At 43.3% G+C, this 21,251-nt stretch overlaps 3 protein-coding genes across 6 annotated transcripts; 2 read left to right on the top strand and 1 right to left on the bottom strand.

Annotated features, from left to right (window-relative positions):
• Positions 1–261: 261 nt before the first annotated feature.
• On the top strand, positions 262–9,661 carry entpd6 (ectonucleoside triphosphate diphosphohydrolase 6). Of its 2 annotated transcripts, none has more exons than XM_062463626.1 (14): positions 262–472; positions 950–1,284; positions 2,075–2,151; positions 2,343–2,486; positions 3,469–3,544; positions 5,871–5,906; positions 6,400–6,488; positions 7,104–7,183; positions 7,641–7,705; positions 8,273–8,374; positions 8,529–8,669; positions 8,811–8,867; positions 8,977–9,089; positions 9,251–9,661. In XM_062463626.1, the coding sequence occupies exons 2-14, from the start codon at positions 1,029–1,031 to the stop codon at positions 9,332–9,334; spliced, it is 1,320 nt and encodes a 439-aa protein (XP_062319610.1). In that variant the 5' UTR covers positions 262–472; positions 950–1,028; the 3' UTR covers positions 9,335–9,661. The 2 variants fall into 2 exon arrangements, with proteins under 2 accessions (XP_062319610.1, XP_062319609.1); XM_062463625.1 differs by having other exon boundaries at positions 262–476.
• Positions 9,662–9,835: 174 nt separating this feature from the next.
• On the bottom strand, positions 9,836–10,862 carry LOC134022257 (barrier-to-autointegration factor-like). Of its 2 annotated transcripts, XM_062463631.1 has the most exons (3): positions 10,725–10,862; positions 10,345–10,475; positions 9,836–10,189 (listed from the first exon to the last, which is right to left on the bottom strand). In XM_062463631.1, the coding sequence occupies exons 2-3, from the start codon at positions 10,468–10,470 to the stop codon at positions 10,043–10,045; spliced, it is 273 nt and encodes a 90-aa protein (XP_062319615.1). In that variant the 5' UTR covers positions 10,471–10,475; positions 10,725–10,862; the 3' UTR covers positions 9,836–10,042. The 2 variants fall into 2 exon arrangements, with proteins under 2 accessions (XP_062319615.1, XP_062319614.1); XM_062463630.1 differs by lacking the exon at positions 10,725–10,862 and having other exon boundaries at positions 10,345–10,712.
• A 106-nt stretch (positions 10,863–10,968) lies between these two features.
• Positions 10,969–21,163, top strand: pygb (phosphorylase, glycogen; brain). 2 transcript variants are annotated; one of them, XM_062463624.1, is made up of 21 exons: positions 11,183–11,320; positions 11,516–12,101; positions 12,298–12,399; positions 12,890–12,968; positions 13,116–13,219; positions 13,306–13,437; positions 13,522–13,633; positions 14,445–14,527; positions 15,180–15,323; positions 15,446–15,538; positions 16,100–16,246; positions 16,591–16,754; positions 16,929–17,043; positions 17,197–17,298; positions 17,403–17,550; positions 18,042–18,100; positions 18,211–18,352; positions 18,594–18,801; positions 19,073–19,207; positions 19,318–19,384; positions 19,942–21,163. In XM_062463624.1, exons 3-21 carry the CDS (start codon positions 12,328–12,330, stop codon positions 20,104–20,106), a joined length of 2,271 nt encoding a protein of 756 aa, XP_062319608.1. In that variant the 5' UTR covers positions 11,183–11,320; positions 11,516–12,101; positions 12,298–12,327; the 3' UTR covers positions 20,107–21,163. The 2 variants fall into 2 exon arrangements, with proteins under 2 accessions (XP_062319607.1, XP_062319608.1); XM_062463623.1 differs by lacking the exon at positions 11,516–12,101 and having other exon boundaries at positions 10,969–11,320.
• The last annotated feature ends 88 nt before the right edge of the window (positions 21,164–21,251 follow it).

Here is a 21,251-nt window from a genome sequence, read left to right as displayed (position 1 = left end):
AGTGAGTGTATATTACGCTATTGTTTCATTTGTCGGTACACTTAAAACAACAAATTGTAGAGTTGGCCTACAATAGGCATAACTCTATTGCAGGCTGTCTATGATGATCTAGTTTTCAGCAGCATACACCTTTAAATAAGCCTACATGAATGTTCAGTGGCTTGATCTACTATTTACTTTCATAATTGATCGTAAAACAGAAGAACAATGTCTTTGTTTGCCTAAACAACTGCCCTGTGCTGACGTGATCGCTTCTCGCCAGCTTTTTTCCGTCTCACGCCACATCATCACGGAGCACGTAGTCGTGACGTAATCAAAGAGAGACTTGAGTTGAGGTTTTAAAGATCTGAAAATTTATGGTACATACATGCATGTTTATCGTATTCATAATTTAACCAAAATGTTAAGAAGTCAAGTGGAAAATATCTGAAGAATCTACAATGGGATCGTTGTCAGAATAAGTGGCTCTGAGGTATGTGTCAAATATTTGTTTTGTTGTCCTCCAGCTAGCGTTATTGGCACATTGGCCAAGTTATGTTAGCCGATACTGTGTAGCTTGCAAGAGCTTGTTTCAGTTACATCTCAGACAGCCTTGTCTTGTATTACATCATAAAACAATTTATTGTAGTTTCTTAGTAAGATATTATAAAACCATCAATTTCTTTCAAAGGAGCCAACTGTCACACAGTCAGAAATTATGCAACTATTAACCAGTCTTTGATCATTAACTGTTAATCTTATGCTAGGGTGTATGAAAGGGTAAAGTATTAGTCCATTCACTAGCTTGTCAACGTTTAGTTACAGTATACTCTTCCAAGTTTCACGCCTCTCCATAATGTAATATTAATACACAATGTACCAGCCAATTAGCTAGTAGGACCAGTGTGTCTAATTGATGACTCAGCTACTTGATCATCTTTTGTCAACCTTTTCTCTGTCTCTTGTATAGAAAGAGCAGCGGCTTTCAGCCCTGACTGCATATAGACCTGTATGGAAACACAGAATGTGCCTTTCACACATCATTGACCATGAGGATACCAAAGTTGGCCAGTGTCTTTGTCTTTGTGGCCTGCCTGATGGCCTACCTCATGTTCGTCAAGCGCCATTATGACGGTGTTAGGCCAGCAGTCTCCAAGCTGCCTCCTCTCTTCCACTCCATAACCGGCAGTAACAACAGACCCACCCAGGATGTGGTCAGTGGACGTTTCCAGTATGGGGTCATGTTTGATGCTGGGAGCACAGGGACAAGGATCCACATCTTCAAGTTTAAAGTGGAGCACAATGGTACGGTATAATGTGGAGATATTAATGTCACACAGCCTGCATACATGTAAGTTAATAGGTTGTGAGCTCATTGTCATTGTGTAACCCTAAATGCAAAAACTTGATCCTCAGATGTCTTTACTAAAAGGGATGTTTACTCCAGTGTTCTATCCAAAATAGATTTTTACCGATGCACATATACAGTAGATTAAGCTTCTGAGATTAACATGCGTCTACATCTTAAATTGTGCACTTGAAAAGTAGATCTCCAAACTCAGCATTTGGAAAAGCCATGTAAAGAAGGAAATGTATTAATTACCATATTTGAATCCATGTGAAACAAGTGAAGCTTTCAGGCTTAATTTACAGGATGGGCTTGATGATACATGAGGAAAATGCACACATATTCAAAATTCTATTTCAAGACCTCTTGTTATTAGGCTTATGCAGCAGATATCAGGAACGCTTGGAAAAAGTTTTTGTAAAGCTTCCCGAAATGGCTTAGTTATGGCATTTTTACATTAAGCTAAATCACATAAGTGCTGTTTTGGCTTTATTGTTAAACCCATGAATGCACATTCTAATGGCTAGCAACAACCTGCTATTAATGTTGACACAATCCTCATTATTTGTTGCATGAGGCCCGGAGCATTAAAAAAGGCATGAAAATAGAAGACCATTACTGACACAGTGAGGACTTCTGTGTAACCTTGTCTCACTACCGTGGATCCATTAGATCAGTGTCTGCGCGGTTGTGTAGCCGACATCACTGCAATTGTCTTCAACTTTCGCTGTTTTGTGTCTTTCACAGAGGCTCCGAAATTGGCACACGAGACATTTAAAGCGATCAAGCCAGGTTTATCTGCTTATGCTGATGACCCAGATAAGGTAGTCACTGGTATCACACACCTGACCAAATCCACAATTTTCACATTTTGAATCGGTCATGAGTGAATTTCCCTGCCATTTTAAGACAATCAATTTCTTAGGAAGTGATCATGCTTTTTGGCATGGATTAATGCATCCTTATTGTATTATTACACTTATCTGGGTCATCTTACGTTTGGGGTTTATTTCAGTGTAAAGCAGGGATCCTGGAGCTTCTGAAGGTGGCAGAGGGTACTGTGCCCTCCTCCGCCTGGAACAACACTCCTCTGGTCCTTAAAGCCACCGCAGGACTCCGGCTCCTTCCTGGAGAGAAGGCTACTCATCTACTGGAACGGGTATGTGGGACCAGGCACCTATGACACTGAACACTCCAGTTAGCATGAGATGTTCTTGACTTGGTCGCTGTGTTTATTCTTTAGCCAAGACTTGTCTGCTAGCCAAATAATAGACAAGTCTCATATAGTAGCTCTATAGGTACTATATTCTGCCTATTGCTCAACAACATATTGGACTTTGCTTAGTATGTTGGGAACATAACTATTGATGACATTGAACTGTTGGCAGCCCTCATAGATATCAGCCATGCAGTTGCATAATTACCTTTATTACCTATACGTGTATGTAACCTATGTCAGGTGCAAGGCCTTCAGCTTAATTCAGTTGAACAACTACTATGATGTAATTGTAGGCTTGTTTAACCTGTTTGTACACACCTTATGTCTTGTCCTGTCTTCCTTATTGCAGAATGCTGTTAGACACACCTATACAGTTTAACTGAAGTCGTCAGTCGTTAAGTTAACTGAAATCCCTCACTAGTGTACAACACCGACTGGAAGTCAGGACGATATACAATGGATGCATGTGGTAATAGGGGGCTGAAGGTTGGAGAGACGTGTGATCAACCAGGCGATCCCCGTGTCTTTACCCGTGTCGCACAGGGTTTCTCATTGGTCCGAGCACTATCCATGACTGTATAGTTTTTTTTTTGACTATTGAAGTGTCATATAATCCCGTATGGGAGGGGCCACAAAGTGGCATGACAGGAACATGTAATATTCATTCATTGTTCTTTATACTGCGACGTGGCAGGCACTCCAGTTCCCTGGCCCAGCTCCATGTTTTCATCCCTGCCTTGAAGATGTTGCATAATACGTGGCCTAATGGCAGTGGTGCTGTTTGTATGTGAAGCATATCCTGTATATAATGTACTGAACACATGTGCTTTCCAAAGGGAATTACGTCATAAATCCTGTGTAAAAGAACATATTTTAAATGCATTTTTTACAAAGGTTTTCTGGAATTGTCCCCTCTGTGTAGGTGAGGGAGGTCTTCCAGCAGTCTTCATTTCTGTCCCGGGACGACAGTGTGTCCATCATGGACGGCACAGATGAAGGTAGGTCTTATCCAGGCAGACAACTGTTCCCCCAGCAGCCATTGCCTTTCATAATGCTCCAAGACGTCTTCACTTATAGAATGAACTTTGGGTTGATGATTTCCATGCATTTCCGGACACTATTAATAGTTTCCGGGTACATCAAAAACCTAGTCCAGTGCCCGGCTGAAAACGTCAAAATCATTTTTTCTCTTCATCTTCAGTAGCCGGCTGTCCTCGTCCTCTTGGACAGAAAGCTATTTAGAGTTTTTTAAATCTCTTATAGGATAACATGGAAAGTTAAGGGTTTTACAGAAGACTATAACACAGGGAAAAATCTTTGGGGATAAGTTACAAGGATTTCATATCTTTGTTCGTGTGCTTTGCGAGTGAAGCTAGAAAGGTCACCTAGTTTGAGCTCTGATTTCCCCAATGCACTCTGCTGCTGGACTTTGGAGATTACAGCACAACAAGCAGAAAACATGTCAATCTCCTCTCTATGACTACTAACAGACAGACAACTAGAGTTGAGTGTAGAAGTATGGGGTTTGGCTAGAGGCGACCGCTATCCACAGTATGAGGACCACAGCTGCCCTATCTCAGTTCAGTGTTACAGTGGGTCAAGAAGTAGGTCAAAGCCCACTTTTGTCCATTATCCAGAGGTACCACCCATATCCAGCTGTTGGATTCCAACACCATTGTGGTTACCGGCCCCGCAGTCACCCCATCATCTCTCAGCCATAGCAGTGGACACCGATGCTCTAATACAATTGTTGGCTTTACAGAGGGATAAGATATACATCGTTTTATTGTGTGTATGTCTGTTTTTTTCCCTGCATTTTTTATGTAGGCGGAGCACAAAGCAATACATGAGATATTTTAATCCAATCCAAAGTAGTTCATACAAGCAATTACGGGCATGAAGGATAATGTTCCGTTTAATCTGGGCAAACCGATTATCCACTATTCGTTTCTGAGGCTGAAAACGTTGCGTCTTCTTACCCCACGTCTGTCAGCTTGTTACAGTGGCCCTGACCTCTCAAAAAGTGACATTTATGATTACTGAATTACTTTTGCAACTTCAATTGCTGTCGGGCCCAATGGTGCCTTTGGCTTAATTCCTGAACTAATGCTTCACTCCCTCTCGAGCCGTAAACGGATTTCACCTATTATCAGTTATATTTCTGTGGCTGTCACTCCGGATGCTTATCCTAGCTGAGATTACTTTGGCTTCTCTGAATTGAAACAACTTATTGTTAATGCATAAACCTAAGTGGTGTTTGGGGAAGCAGGGGAGATAAAGAGGACTGAATGAGGGGTGGCCAAGTGCCTGGGTTGGCTCCATCCTTATGACGACACTTTTTTGTCCCATTCTTTGTTTGTTTGTAAATAGCTTCTTATCATCCTACTAAAGTTTAAGACATTTACCCTATATGGCCAATGATATGTAGTAGTCAGGTGGCTGAGTGGTTAGGGAATCGGGCTAGTAATCTGAAGGTTGTTGGTTCGATTCCCGGTTGTGTCAAATGACGTTGTGTCCTTGGGCAAGGTACTTCACCCTACTTGCCTCGGGGAGAATGTCCCTGTACTTACTGTAAGTCACTCTGGATAAGAGCGTCTGCTAAATGACTAAATGTAAATGTAATGTAAATATAGTACAGTGACAGTCCATAAGGCTGGACCCATTTACTGTGTTGGTGACCAGACAAAAACAACTTACTAATACGGTCTTGTCAAAGGCACAAACACAAGCAATGGACTTGTATGAACAAAAATTTAACTTAAATTCACAATAGATTTCAATGCCATCTATACAACCATGATCAGCTGTACTCATATGAAGGATATGTTTTATTACTGCAAACTCAAGATGCACTTGTTCCGGTACTTACACAGTATTTAGGAATGATTTGCTGGACCTGATGTTAGTTTCCTCCAGGATCACAAATGACTCTTATTGAGAGACTTGTTGCTCTTGTTGGTTAGTTGTAACTGATTAAAAATTATTGTACTCGCTGCAAAATATATTATTGTTGCTTGTTTTTTTCTACAGGTACACTCTTGCACTTTTGAGGTTCATGTTGTTTAATTGTAACTTGTTTAACTACATGCTCTTGTGGTTCTGGCCTTTGGCACTTATTTGATTTTTCACAATGTATGCTTCATGTTTTGGCTACCCGCAATGTTTGGGGCTGTCTTGTTGTTATGATCAGTGACCTATGCACTTTCGTAAAGCTCTCTCTTGGAAGTCGCTTTGGATAAAAGCGTCTGCTATATGAATACATGTAAATGTAAACTGTTGTGTACTGTGTGTTTAGTGGTTAACTTATTTTCCCCTTTTCTACAGGAATCTCTGCTTGGATTACTGTCAACTTCCTCCTCGGTAAACTGACATACAGTATAGTATCGGCTGATTTCACATCATTTATCAATCGTGGAAAAAGACCCTTCATATAAAGAGATAAGCTTGTTCTTAATGAGATTAGATTGAATAGTTAGTCAAGAAATAGCAGAAAGGCATTTTGGAACTGAAAGATGGTCTAGAACATTTGCAAAATAAGAGTTAGCATGTTATTTGCATAGTCATAGTGCATATAGTATAACTGGATCATTGTTGACAGTGTTGTCATGACATTAGGTTGAACCAGAGGACAGGGCAGCCTGTGGTGACCCTGCCACCTTCACCTTCAGGGGCCTGGCCTAAAACTCAGTGTTCAATTCAGGCTTAATTCTTCAGGACATAAATACAGAACACCATCAAATGAGATGAATCGGAACGAGATATTCTGATTACCTGTTATTGGATTACCATAGTCGCTGCCCTCCTTGTGGACTAACTGGCATTGCCCATCCCAACCCCTACCAATTCTCTGCAGGGGGTCTCCATGGTTTGGACACGCCCACTGTGGGCATGCTTGATTTGGGCGGAGGCTCCACCCAGATCACCTTCTCCCCACAGGATGAGGTAAGTAGGGCTCAGAACCAGATAGATGGCACACGCTAGGCCGCAGTCCACTCCCCGGTCCCTTTCCACCCCCCCACCCCCCTCCACACCCAAATAATGAAGCCAGATCTCTTCTCTAAATCAACACAAACTACCGGGATGGCCTCCCATCTTAGGGCTTAATCTGCAAATGCCATGCTAATCCGAAAGGCCTGGTAAATAAACGTTGTCGGACATTAGGTTGCAATGGGATGGGGAGGCAGAGGGGGAGGGTTCTTGTTTCTTAACTAGGTCAGGCCTTGTACACGAGGGATTGAGGACCAATTTACCATGTCATTACATTGCTTCAAAGAGTTTAAACTCACCCGGGCAAGCCGTTGACGCCTTAGGGGTGAAATTGGTTTGCAGATTGCACTGGGATCACTTTGTTTTTTTTCTCTCTCTTTCTCTTACGTAGATCCTTTTTTCTTTCTTTTTTTTTTATGTCCAACATCACCCTGTGATAGCTTGCTGTCTGTTGTGTAAACCCTGGTAACCCAGGAAAACCGATGATTGTGACATTTTCTTTTTGTCTTTTATGTGACGATGTTCAAATTGAATGATGATATTTACAGGAGCGTATGCTTACCTTCCCAGAAAACCATCCAGACCTCGCCCTTCGACTACATAACATCATTTCAGATGTTCAACACTACCCACACGCTTTACTCACACAGGTACAATGAACAGTATTATTATATTCTGACAATTTATATTGTATTCTCAATGTATTCTTCTTTGTGATCTCAAATTCAAGACATATTAGTACCTTCCATATGTCAAGATATGCATTCCATATACATTTGGCACAAACTATTTCATGCTAAGCCCTGAAGCTGCTATAGCTGCTTTATATATTCACAGTAGGGGGCCTCTTCCAGCTTTCCTGAAATTCAGCCCTTGTCCACCCCTTTTCATAAGGGTGTTACACAACTGCACTGTTTTTAAAGGTTTTTATTGTACGATTCGCTGATCATGCAAAGTTGGGTTGCATGTTGCAAACACTGCCTCACTCTCTCTGATCATATCACTCTCACTGAGCACCCACACCAAGAGATTCAGCACTCCTCATCACTCGCTTTTCCCCCATGCCTGAGTGCCACCCACTGATTCTGCTCTGTCTCCCTCGCACAGCTACCTTGGGCTAGGCTTGATGTCGGCAAGACTAGCAGTCTTGGGAGGCATCGAAGGACAGCCTTGTATGTGTTTTTTTGAATTTGCTTTCATCTTTGCCTTTTTAAAGACCTTCCCCGCCCTGATAAATAAGCCATTATCTAATCTTTTAATAACATGGACCAAGATTAATTCCTTGCATGCCAGCTGTTGTTGTGATTTAGTTGATGCCTGGCTTTAAGAACGCCCATCAGCCCAGTGTCCCGGATGCAAGCCTCCGTGGGGATTTTCATTTTATACACTTGGATTCTAATCAGATTTCGTTTATGCACTTATTTGTTGTATAATGCATTTATTCTCAATTCTCCCTCTATGATTTTGAATGTATTCATGGACCTGCTTAAGGGGACCACCAGATGTCAGTCAAAGTTATTTTAGAAGAATAAGGCTGTATTGTGGCAGTTTTACACATACAGTATTTCAAGCTATTGACCGGACTGGATCATCATTCCAGTGTTTGTGCATGTGTGTTTCATAGTACCACAAAATAGGAGTTTTTCTATGTACCTCATGTCCTACTGTTGTCATGTTGCCACCACAACTTGATGATAGTGTACTGTTCACTGGTCTGAAGTACATTCTGTCTTCAACAGCAGAGGGCAGCCTTGAGCTGGTGAGCCCCTGCCTGGCGCCTGAATACTCTGGCCAATGGGAACACGCTGAGGTCAGGTATACTGTCAAGGGACAGAAAGCAGGTAGAGTATTTTCATGTGACTGATAATTATTGAACTTTCACATGAATAGGGGTGTTAGTGAACGAGTGATCTTAATTTTGGGTACTGTCACCTTTTGAGCAAACTGTTACATCTGAAGTCTTACATTGTAGTATAAGTCTTGTTCCTGTTTCAGGCGAGCCTATATATGAAGCGTGTTTGAGGAAAGTAGAGAAGATGCTCTACAAGAAGGTGGAGAAAGCAGAAGAGGCCAAGGACATGGACTTTTATGCCTTCTCTTATTACTATGACAAGGCGGTGAACATCGGAGCTATAGGTAGGGGCCGTGTTTGTCTGCAGAATATGATGAAGGGGATCAATAGGGCCATTTCATGTCAATTCCTATGTACCTACATGTTTTACCTTAATGTTGCAATTGTGTTGCCACTGTTTTTCATTCATTTTGTCCATCAACTAGATGAGAAAGCGGGTGGAACCATAAGAGTCAGTGACTACATAGAAGCTGCCAAAAGAGGTGAGATAGTGCCCTCGTGATGTGAGTGTATGTAGGTGCACCCTCAAAGGTTTTTTTTATTTTTTATGGAAAGTTTTGAGACCTTAATGCATGCCTTTCTTTCCCTTAGTATGCAACAAGATGGAGACTAGTCAAGCAGAGAAGCCGTTCCAGTGTCTCGATCTGACCTACATCTCCGTCCTACTACAGGAACTTGGCTTTCCCAAAGATAAAGTATTTAAGGTGAGGGCACAATTAAATCATTATTAGCCTTTTGTAGTGGGGTGTGCCCTGAGTTGGTGTCAGTTTACCTTGAGTCTGCATCAGTCTGAATTGTTTGCATCTGTTGAATATAACGGCATGGTGTCAGTATATATATATATTTATTTTTTCTTTTCTTGCAGCTTGCGAGGACCATTGATAATGTGGAAACTAGCTGGGCTCTCGGTGCCACGTTCCACTACATTGACTCCCTGCACAGAAAGTGAGCTGCCCACTGTCCAGCAGTCCTCCTCGTGTACATTGAATAATCGATGCACACCATTAAGTATGCTCTGGGGAACCATGTTTATCCGAATGTAAGCGTCAGTCACTAAAGGCTGTTCCTTTTCCTGCTTTTAAATAGCAGGTATGAATGTGTTTTGTACTTTTGAAGGAATGTTTTAACTAATCAAGGTACTGGTGTAGTTTGAAGAAGCATAACTGACATTTAAATATAAAATAAAGCTTACGGTATATATATTTATATATGATTAGTTGGTACTGTCCATTCTCCAATGTTCAGTTCAGAATAAACACATTTTTGTATTTACATATTTTTGGCCATTTCAGCTTTTTTGGGGAGAAAAGGGAGAGGGGGAATATATACATGACCCGGACCTGAATCATACCCGGGCCTTGTGTGATGGTCTTACGTTTGGTGGTGCTCTTACCCAGTGAGCCACCAGGGCGCCCCAAAAATATACATAATTCTAACACAAATTAGCATCAACACTTTAATATTAGTCTTTTAATTCTACAACAAACTATTTTATAAAAACAATGGAATTATGGGACCAATTTGTCAGGTTAAACACCATGCATGTCAGTCATGACTTGAAACAGGCCATCTCCATTTAAATTATCCACCTTAATCATTGTATATATTTGTTTTACACAATAATGATCAGCTTGCTACAGGGCTCCTGTCCCCAGGCCTATAGGAAGGCATCACACCACTCCCCGAGGCACTGGGAACAGGAAGAAGCTTGTCTTGAGTTGGCCCCACTCGTGTCCTTCAGCCACTCTGTAAACAGCTCTATATCCTTTCTCAGCAGCAAGAACTGGCCCAGCACCACAAACGCCTGCGGATAAAATGATGCAGTTATCTAAAATGATGCAGGATTGGGAGGGGAAATGTAAGCCAAATTCACGACTCGACAAATGAGCCATCAGCCATTTTCCCTACAAAAGTTTAGCAGGCTAGACAATCGGACACGTTTTAACCAAATCAACTCACTTTGTCAAAGCCTTGATCTTCAAGTTTCTTTCCCAGTACCTCTCCTATTCCTGACAGGGCATGTACCGGTTTGTCACCCATTGGTTCGGCAACAAAGTCCCTGTGCTTCTGTGAAGTGGTAGACATATTCTCTGAAGACCACAAATATCAGAACTTGAGTTATAAAACGGGTTCGACACCACAGCCAACTGTGCCAACCAGAAGAAATTACACGGGGTGCTCAGGAAGACCACCAGCTGCTCAACAGAGTTGTCTAATTCAATCTAACCAAGTAATGGTAGGTTTCCTGATATTTAGCAATAGGACCTTTATTTAAACGGGTTCTTGTTGACCAGGGGCCTATGTTGTATGCGTCTGACAAATATTTAACTTTGTTTTACCCTGAAGTTGCGGCGTGTGTAGGATTGTTGACACTAATTGCTATCACCTGCTGTCCAGCACGGTTACAGTATGATGACGTTTGGAATCCGCCTATTTGAAATACTCAAAATAGAGTGGGGAAAAGGAAAATTATTCCCATCTTGAACTATTAGATCGGCGCTATTCGTACGCCTGCTGTGACGTGTACACGCATCCTTTTTGACCAATAAGGTACAAGTTTGCACAATCGCACTCCCACCCATGTGTTACTTTTTCAAGTCTTTAATCCCTTGCCATTAAGTTTACGCATCGGACTTGATCATAACACTTAAAATTGATCAACAAGTTACTAAAGGGATTGATTATAGGAGCCATGACCACGCCATTGAGTGACTACGAAAAGAGAAAACAGATCAGCGTCCGTGGCATTGCAGAACTGGGTGATGTCGCAGAAATTAAGAAAAGCTTCAATAGGCATCTTCATTTCACTCTGGTTAAAGATCGCAATGTTGCTACCCCAAGGGATTACTACCTCGCTCTGGCCCACACGGTCAGGGACCATCTTGTAGGGCGATGGATCCGCACACAGCAATATTATTACGAGAAGGATCCAAAGGTAGGGAAAATATTTTCTGGCATTTCCCAGAAAGTGACAGCCTCTGTCATGCCTGGTGCCGGTCATTAGTTAAACTGTAATTCCCGGCAAAACATGGTGTGTCTGATGTTGTAGTGACATTGTCTACTCAATAATAATAAATATGATTCCATGCAAGTGACTAGGTGTATTTTGCATGTTTCGCTTTTTTTGCAGGCAACACTAGCGGAAGTGTTTTGATCAGGAACCCAACAGGAGTCCAGTGTCACAAGCTTTGTGTAAAAGCTATAAAGCTACGGACTCTAATTGATTTAAAAACTTCTGAAATCATTAACATTGTCTTATGAATGGTGTAACATAGCATAGCCAGATAAGGTGTTATAGATCTGTCCTGTAATGCTCAGGTCTGCAAAACCCCAAACAGACAGGTTGGACACATGCCAAATATTGCATAACATGCATACCAGACTGAGTGGGTTGTATGCAAACTCCTCCTTACTCTGTACTCAACAGGCTAAACATTGTCTGTGTCCACGTATGCGTGGTTTTGGGAACATTTCTTTTATGTTACTGGCTAGAACATAGAGTGTGGCTTGTAAACAGGCAGTCTAGTGTTTCTTTTCATTCCAGAGCGCAGCATATCCGTTTCCTCTTCATGTCTGTCTCCTGAGTGCCTACAGCCCTGTCAAGCTGGCTGTTCCACTGGCTCAGCACCGCATTGTTTATGTTCATTGTGATCATGGCTTTACTTTCTCTAGAGTTCCCTAAGGGCCTAAAGAAGCTGGTGTGGTAGAATGGAGAGGTGGGTGGAAAGGGGGTCATTGTAATGATAGCCACCTGCACTTTGTGACCTGATGCTATATATCATGCTGGTGGCTTTTCCTCTGACTCTAAACAACACTGAATCACTCATGCTTGTATCGATCGGCTCAGAAATCCTGATTTCCGCCTATGCTAATTCCGACAAATAGTGAATCGCCCTGTTTCTCTCACTTTAGAGGATCCACTACTTGTCTCTGGAGTTCTATATGGGTCGGACCCTTCAGAACACCATGATCAATCTTGGCCTGCAGAATGCCTGTGATGAGGCTATATACCAGGTAAACACTGCTCTGCTTTCAGCACCAATGTCACACTTCCCTGTGTTATTGAAATGAATCTCATTGTTGACAGTATAGCCCTTCTGAGGCTACTCTCCGGAGGTAAAGACAATGTGCTTTGAGTCAATAGCAGCCAGCTATCAATAGCAGTGACTAAGGGACATTTCTGTTTGCTTTGTTTGTTATTGCAACGCTACTAACCAGATGCTCTGAAAGTGAGGTGTGATAACAAGACACAAAACAGGCAACCACATGCATTTACCATGAGACATTGTTGCATTTCAAGTTTCAAACCTGACCAACTGAATTTAGATGGATATGTGCTTGACCTAAAATACTTCAAACTTCTAGAAAACTGTGAAAGAGCCTTAAGAATGTAGGCAACGCCCCATATCAAGTGGCTGTTGGTTTCGCGCCGTTAGTAATTTCATTAGAGATGAGCATATCGCATATCTGTGCATATAATAAATGGGTTGTAACCTTTTGCCAGCTGGGATTGGATTTGGAGGAGCTGGAGGAGATAGAAGAAGATGCTGGACTGGGAAATGGAGGACTGGGCCGCCTCGCAGGTGAGAGAGCAAAAATTCCAACATGTTGACACTGATATACACAGACAGTCACATTCTATAAGGGACACGCTATTTGTGGCATGGTGTGCTATATACAGTATTTTATCGCTCTACCCCGACAATGACACTGTCAATCCTCTGCCTCAGCTTGCTTCCTGGACTCCATGGCCTCCCTAGGGCTGGCTGCCTACGGCTATGGCATCCGCTATGAGTTTGGCATCTTCAACCAGAGGATCAGCAATGGCTGGCAGGTAGAGAAAGAGAAACCTGGGAGGAATCACTAACCTATGATTATACACCCTGTTTTGTTTGAAAACTAATCTTCTTTCCCAAACAGGTGGAGGAGGCAGATGATTGGCTTCGCTATGGTAACCCATGGGAGAAAGCCCGCCCAGAGTATATGCTACCTATTCACTTTTATGGCCAAGTAGAACACACTGCAGAGGGAATGAAGTGGGTGAACACCCAGGTCTGTGTGCGACACACACACATACACACACACACACACAAAAACACCCACCCATCTCTATCTTATAATTGGTCTGTTTTTCAGGTCATCTTAGCCATGCCCTATGACACTCCTGTGCCTGGATACAAGAACAACACAGTTAACACCATGAGACTGTGGTCTGCCAAGGCTCCCAAAGACTTCAACCTGCAGGAGTGTATGTGTCAATGTTTGAAAGCTATCCAGTTTTTACATGATAGAAAGGGATTATTGGTTTTGATAGACAGTAGTCGGTTTTATTTAGAGGTGATTTTACTTAAGAAACTACAATACAATGGTATTCAACACACATACTGTTTGCACGCGCACACACACACACGTTAAAGTTCTCTCCCTTACTGAGGTAAATTGGATTCATGGAGCGTAGGAGAGAGCTGTGTAGAATACTAAGCGTTGCCCCCATGTACCAGCACAATGCCATTGGTGGGGGAAGGGAGAAGGCAGCCTACCAGTGTTGACAGTGGGTACACCCCTGTGAGGAGGCAGGTGGCAGGGGGTAGCTGAACTATATTCTACCTACTCCGTCCACAAACGTCAACCTGGGTCAAGTTAACCAAATGGGGGGCCTTTCAAATTGAGATCAAGTGACAGTTTACAACGTTAAGTCATTGTCTCAAATTGGAAGTTATTTCGTTATCTTGAAGTGAAGTGCCCGTGTGGATTCCTAAGATATTTTTAGATTAAAACAGCTGCCCTGGAGGCAGATTTGGTCCAGTTTATGTTTCCAATGTAGACCATGCAAAGACCATGAAAATATGTGGCTAGTGTTTCTTGAGCTTGTAATTGTTTGTTACAGTATCACACGACTTGGTATGGATCTGAAACAGATCATACAGCAGTTACGGTTTGAACAAACAATTAGCGTTTTTGGTTTGTTTGTTTACATGTAAATTCTTACTTGATTGTAACTTTGTGTATGTACATAGTATTGTGTTTATAGAATTCTCTCCACTCTGCCTGGTCTACAGTCAATGTTGGAGACTACATCCAAGCTGTGCTGGACCGTAACCAGGCAGAAAACATCTCCAGAGTCCTCTACCCAAATGACAATGTACGTCTCTTGTTGTTGTTGACCAGAACACGTTTGGAACAGGGAGAGGAGAGTTTGCCCATCGTGGGAATGAGAAAAGGGACATGTGTGTGAGAAAGATAAAGGGAAATAATCTCACATCCAGGAGGTCACATGGGGCGGGTGCATTCTCTCAAGCTATAACCCTAAAAGGACATCAGGGCTCTATGGTGTAGCACACACTCCTCACTACAACACACACACACACTTACTGTAGAGGAGAGTCCTGTAACATGAAGCACATCAGCTGTTCAAGTGGGGATGAGGAAATCCTTGTCACTCTATATCCCCAGGGACTAAGGCACTGCCCTAAACAGGGTGGTCCGCCTTTTCCAGTTTCTGTGTACAAACGGAGAAAGCCCCATTAGAGCCATGTTCCCACCTTCACCTCTCACAACCACTCAGTCAAAATGGTAGCCTAACAATTTAGGGCACTGTTAGGCCACTGGACACAACAGCAAATGTACTTTTACATCTTAGATTCACCATGCAGTTACAGTAAAAAAATAAATCACGCAAAGTAAAAGGATTTCCAAACACAGAATGACATAGTGATAGCATGTGATACAGTTCTCTAAGAACATGGGTTGTAAAGCGTCGTGTGAGGTTCTGAATCGCGTGTGTCTGTGTTCAGTTCTTTGAAGGGAAGGAGCTGCGTCTCAAACAGGAGTACTTTGTGGTGGCCGCCACACTCCAGGACATCATCCGTCGCTTCAAGTCCTCCAAGTTTGGCTGCAGAGACCCCGTCAGGACCTCCTTTGAGACCTTCCCTGAGAAAGTGAGTGGCCACCCCACCCGTCACAGATCTCGGGGTAATTTGGAAATCCTTTGAAGTTATATGGCAGTTGGCCAAAGCATTCAACCTGCATGGGATTGTCTCCTCTCCCCCCGCACTGTTAGGTGGCCCTCCAGCTGAATGACACCCACCCTGCCCTGGCCATTCCAGAGCTGATGAGGATCCTGGTGGATGTGGAGAAGCTGGACTGGGACAAAGTGAGACATTCTCTGACCTGGGGCTTTGTTATGAAGAGCAACGAACTATGCAAAGAAGGGAGGAGAGTGATACTGTAGAGTAGGTGTGGTTCTGCCTTGTAGATAATAAGTCTGGCGGTATTTACAGAAGCTTTGTGTGATATCTATTGTGAAGTGTGATAACTGGAAACCACAATAGTGAGGCATGATCAACTTTACTGTAGAACTATGTACAATGAGTTTATTTATACGTTACTATCTTTTAAAGAAATGATAATACCGTAGGTATTGCAACTGCAGAAAGGTCTGGTGAGGATTGTAAATAGACATTGATATTATGCCCTCTGCATCCATTTTGCGTCAAAGAATTACACAACTCTTAACCTAACACTTTTACAATCTTATACAACAATTTTCTATCACCTGGGTATAACTCAGCGGTACAGCATTTGACTGCAGGTCAAGAGGCTGCAGGTCCGAACCCCCTCCCGTACTTCCCTTTGGATCAAAGCGTCCGCTAAATGAACGCAATATTGTCATTCCGGTGTGGTGATCATGCGGCTGTGTCGGTTGTCCTCTCAGGCGTGGGAGATCACGTGTCAGACGTGTGCCTACACCAACCACACGGTGCTGCCCGAGGCCCTGGAGCGCTGGCCCGTCTCCATGTTTGAGACGCTGCTGCCCCGACACCTGCAGATCGTCTATGAGATCAACCGACGCCACCTGGAGGTGAGATCCTCACCTCACATTGTCACCTGACAGGACACCCGGTCCCTGTCAGAGCTCTTGGGTCTTCCCGTTGAAGGAATCATACTCATCATACCAATCATAACGTTCTATGCTCATGCTTGACGTACTGTTTGAAGCCATCCTGTAAAGGACAGAATCCAGTCCTGGAGGACAGATCCAAAAGAGAAAGTGTTACTGGCCATTTTTGGTGCATCCAATTTCTGCTTTATGAAGAAAACAATAATATGTTGCCATTGACTGAATACTACAACACAAGCATTAGGACACTTTTGGGACTCTCCTTGTGTGCGCTGACTGGTAATGCTCTGTTTGTCTCCTGTTAGAGGATAGCCGCCATGTTCCCAGGAGACAACGACCGGCTGAGGAGGATGTCCCTGATCGAGGAGGGGGACCCCAAGAGGATCAACATGGCCCATCTGTGTGTGGTGGGCTCCCACGCTGTCAACGGGGTTGCTCGCATACACTCCGAAATAGTCCAGCAGACTGTGTGAGTGTGTGAAGCCTATGCGTTTGAGAGATGAGCGAAAATAATCATTAAAGCTCCACCGAGGTGAACAGGCTTGGCCAACCACCAATTTTGGCATAGGTTTCCATCCTCCTGTAGATTGGAAAACCACCTTGTGCATGTGCTTGATTCGAGACTTGTATTTCTGCAATACAGTTTCAAGGATTTCTACGAGGTAGAACCTGAGAAGTTCCAGAACAAGACCAATGGGATCACTCCTCGTCGCTGGCTCATGCTGTGCAACCCCGGCCTGGCTGATATTATTGTTGAGGTAGGAGATCTTGCTAGGCCTGACGCGTTAGAAACTGTTTAAAATCAAACCCAAAAAAATCTCCAGGTAGCAGCAGAAATTATAAACAGTTACATCCAACTGGAAACTAGTGGAAACTAGTGTTAAATGGAAGGTTTTCCTTTTTTACTGTAGAAAATTGGGGAAGGCTTCATGACAGACCTGTTCCAGCTAAGGAAGCTGCTCGACTTCATCAATGACGAAGCTTTTATTCACAGTGTGGCCAAGGCAAAGCAGGTACACGTCCACGTCAGACTCTTCCCTGTGTACAGTTTGACATCTTTCTCTTACAGCCCATTTGACACATCCCGTCTGATGATTTCTCACTCGTGTGGTTTCAGGAGAACAAACAGAAGTTTGCAGCCTACCTACAGGAGAAATACAAGGTCAAAATCAACCCAGAGTCCATCTTTGATGTCCAGGTCAAGAGGATCCACGAGTACAAGAGACAACTTCTCAACTGTCTGCACATCATCACCTTCTATAACAGTAAGAACTCGGACACATCACGTTGCGCTATGTCATAGCGGTTGAATAACCAGCATGCACCTTAATCTGAAGTAATTGTCTGGTAATAAGAATCCTGTTAAACATTACAAACAATTGGTTTAACTGACACTATCACAATTTACTACAGCAGTAACATACATGAACTTCCAAAAGACCAGAATCCAGAGACCAGTCAAGTTTCCAACATCTCGATAAAACATTTCTGGATGGACCCTGCGTTGCGCATGGGTGCTTTATCCGTATTAATGCCTATGGTTTTAGAACGAGATGTCCAAGATGCCCACATAGGTGTGATGATCAGCTGACCACGTGTTTTTCCACACAGTATGTCCGCTGTGTTGTTTCAGGTGTTTGTGCTGCCATCTACCTGTAAGAGTCCAAACTGACATAGACGGGAGGATGGGAAACAACTGTGTTGATGAGAAAACGTTCACGTTCTGTAACTGCATTGTTTTCTATTACCCGTGTAGGGATTAAAAAGGAACCAAGCAAGCACTTTGTTCCCAGGACAGTGATGATTGGAGGAAAGGTGCAGTGTGCAAACGCTTTTTCATTGCATCATGGGAGTATGAACGAGGAGAACTCATTCACGTAGATCTCAGTTGCTGTCGATATTTCACACATGTCCCTTTTACCCAGGCTGCACCTGGCTACCACATGGCCAAGAATATTATCAAGCTAATCACGTCGGTGGGCCAGGTGGTCAACAACGATCCCATTGTTGGGGACAGGCTCAAGGTCATTTACCTGGAAAACTACCGGGTGACTCTGGCTGAGAAAGGTACAAGGGGACAAGGATGAGGGGTTGATCTTGATTGATAGGGTAAAATAGCTTTTCTTCTGCCAATTTCCTCATAAATACTGACACTGGAAATGTTACTTCCAAAAGTACTTGAAAAATTAATTAATTGAATTATTGAGAAATTATGTTTCTAAACTAATATCCAGTATCAGTACATTTCTTAGCGGCTCCGTATTCAGTGCTTATTTGTCACCGAGCCTGCTCCCTCTGTGTCATCCAGTGATCCCTGCAGCTGACCTATCAGAGCAGATCTCCACGGCGGGCACAGAGGCCTCGGGCACAGGCAACATGAAGTTCATGCTGAACGGTGCCCTCACCATCGGCACCATGGACGGTGCCAACGTGGAGATGGCAGAGGAGGCTGGAGAGGAGAACCTCTTCATCTTCGGCATGAGAGTGGAGGATGTGGAGGCCATGGACAAGAAAGGGTGAGAGAGAAGAATGTCTAGAAGGAACGACTTGATTCAGTCTCGATCGGTCTAAAACCATTTACTCTTGTGGTGCTGAGGAAAAAAAAAAAGTGTTCCATTCAAAATTCAGAAATGAGCTTGGCATTCTTAATATTACCCTTTGCAGCCTACAAAACTGTGCGCAGTTCATCCTGAAAGTTTCAGATGAGCTGTCCACGTCATTTGATTGAAAATAGAAAAAATTGAATTGAATGCATTGAATAACCTGGACCCCACACATTCCACGCAGGTACAATGCCAGAGAGTACTACGAGCGTCTGCCAGAGCTGAAGCAGGCGATGGACCAGATCCAGACAGGTTGCTTCAGTCCGGAGGAGCCTGATCTCTTCAAGGACGTCGTCAACATGCTGATGAACCACGACAGGTTCGGATATTATTACAGCCACGTTTGTTTTCTTATAATCCGATTAGGTGCGGTTTCGTTTTTCTAAAGCAGAATGTCTTGCCCCCCCTCCTCCCCCCTTGTCTCCTCAGGTTCAAAGTGTTTGCTGATTATGAGGCCTACATTGAGTGCCAAGATCGGGTCGGTGAACTGTACAGGGTGAGTCATCGAAGAGGCATTTCCTCCGCTTTTCAAAATGCCCTTTCCTCTGGAGTGTAAATAAACGGTTTCCCCAAAACTCGAATCAATTTTTTGGACGCCACTAGAGGATGCCAGTGTGCCACTGTGCCCGCTGTCCTGTAGAAACCTGAAATGTCAACACCATTCTTCCAAGCCACCGCCTCTAGCGTTGTGCTATAAGGGAGGTCAGACGTGTGAGTGCGTCGGGGTGGTGCTGGGTTACGGGCTAGTGTTTCTGGGCGCTTGGCTCTCATTGAGCATTGCGGCCACTGTTGGCATACACGATCTGATCAACCGAAAGGTGCCTTAAGTGTGCATCACATCACAGCATTAGCTGCTTAGGTCAGCACTGCCATGGGGTGTTGCCAACTGCCATTGACACTGCCAACACGCAAGGGTGTTGTATTTCTTTTTTGTCACAAAGGTGGACTACAATTAGGTGCCGAGTGTCCCTGAACCCAAAATGGTGAAATTAAGGACATGCTGACAACATTTTGCGATGTGTAAAATAACTATGACTTGTGTTTCCATTCTAGAACCCTAAAGAATGGACTAAGATGGTAATCCAGAACATTGCTTGTTCCGGTAAGTTCTCCAGCGACCGCACCATCTCTGAATACGCCCGGGAGATTTGGGGTGTCGAACCCTCCAGTGTGAAGATCCCGCCCCCCAACGAGCCTGCCGTCGAATCCAGTCGCTGAGAAGCTGCTGGCACTCCCATTCGTCAGAACTCCACCAGTCACATCTCTACCAGTCTGGTCTTCATCAGGCTGACTTCATCATGCAGCTAATCCCTTCCAGCCCTCTGTGACATTGCTTGTAAAAATGGTGTTGGAAAAATTGAAGATGTAACACATTTATCCTGTATAAGAATGATTCTGTGTTCAGTATTCCTTGGGTGCAAAGAGAGGCCTAACCCCAAATCTGAACTCTGGGTAAACATACAGGACCCTTATCTTGGAGCTGAGGACTTAGAAGAAGGGGGTTGGCTATACAGATAACATGTTATTTGATTTACATCAGAGGAGACTGGAAGGGGGCACACTGGAAACGTTATAGCTTTTTCTTAGTTTCACTCCTTATTTTACTTGAACAGTACCTCTCGATTCTGTGCCCAACAGACCAGTGAGACAGGCTAACTTGCTGACTCAAAGCAGTCAACCAAAAACTCCTTAAGCCACCCAGACCCTTGTGACCTCTCCACTTTTATTGTGTATGTACTGTAGTTTTCTGCTACCGATGGGACTTTTATCGCGGGGGAACAAACTCGTCTTTAAGCATCCCTATCGAAACATTTAATGTGTGACTCAAGTTGCATAAAATGCGTACTGTGAAGTTCCTGGTTATCAGTGGACCAGTGTTTATCATAATGTTCATGCTCTCTGTTCTTCATACTGGTTAATGGGCTGTGACAAAATGTGCCATGTTCATTCTTGTGTATATTTGTAATGTAAAGGAATTTCCATCTGTTGTGCGTTCTCAGTGACTTGTCACAACATCCGGCACTTTCTAGAGACTACATTGGAGTGGCTGACATTGTGTCACGTGACCTATGTGGATGTGGAGGAATGGCTATATCCACATTCGGGTGTGACACTGAGCTGTACTTGAATACTGTATGTTAATTTGATTGAAACAAAAAAAAACATGTCACATTCAGTATACCTTCTCCTTAAAGAAGAATGTTTTCATCTGCAAAAGATTGAAGCGATGTGGCGATCAACAAGATTGTTATAAAAAAAAGACTTCTGCACTTACCATTTGAAAGACTGTCAAATCTTATTGAAAGAGCGCCTGTCAGTAAAATCAACAAGTTTAGCACCAAGCTCCTGTTGTACAGGCCGAT

This window comes from Osmerus eperlanus, chromosome 6, assembly GCF_963692335.1.
Source record: "Osmerus eperlanus chromosome 6, fOsmEpe2.1, whole genome shotgun sequence".
Classification (NCBI taxonomy): domain Eukaryota; kingdom Metazoa; phylum Chordata; class Actinopteri; order Osmeriformes; family Osmeridae; genus Osmerus; species Osmerus eperlanus.
Note: the sequence above shows the minus strand (reverse complement) of the source record. Positions and strands in the feature narration are given on the sequence as shown.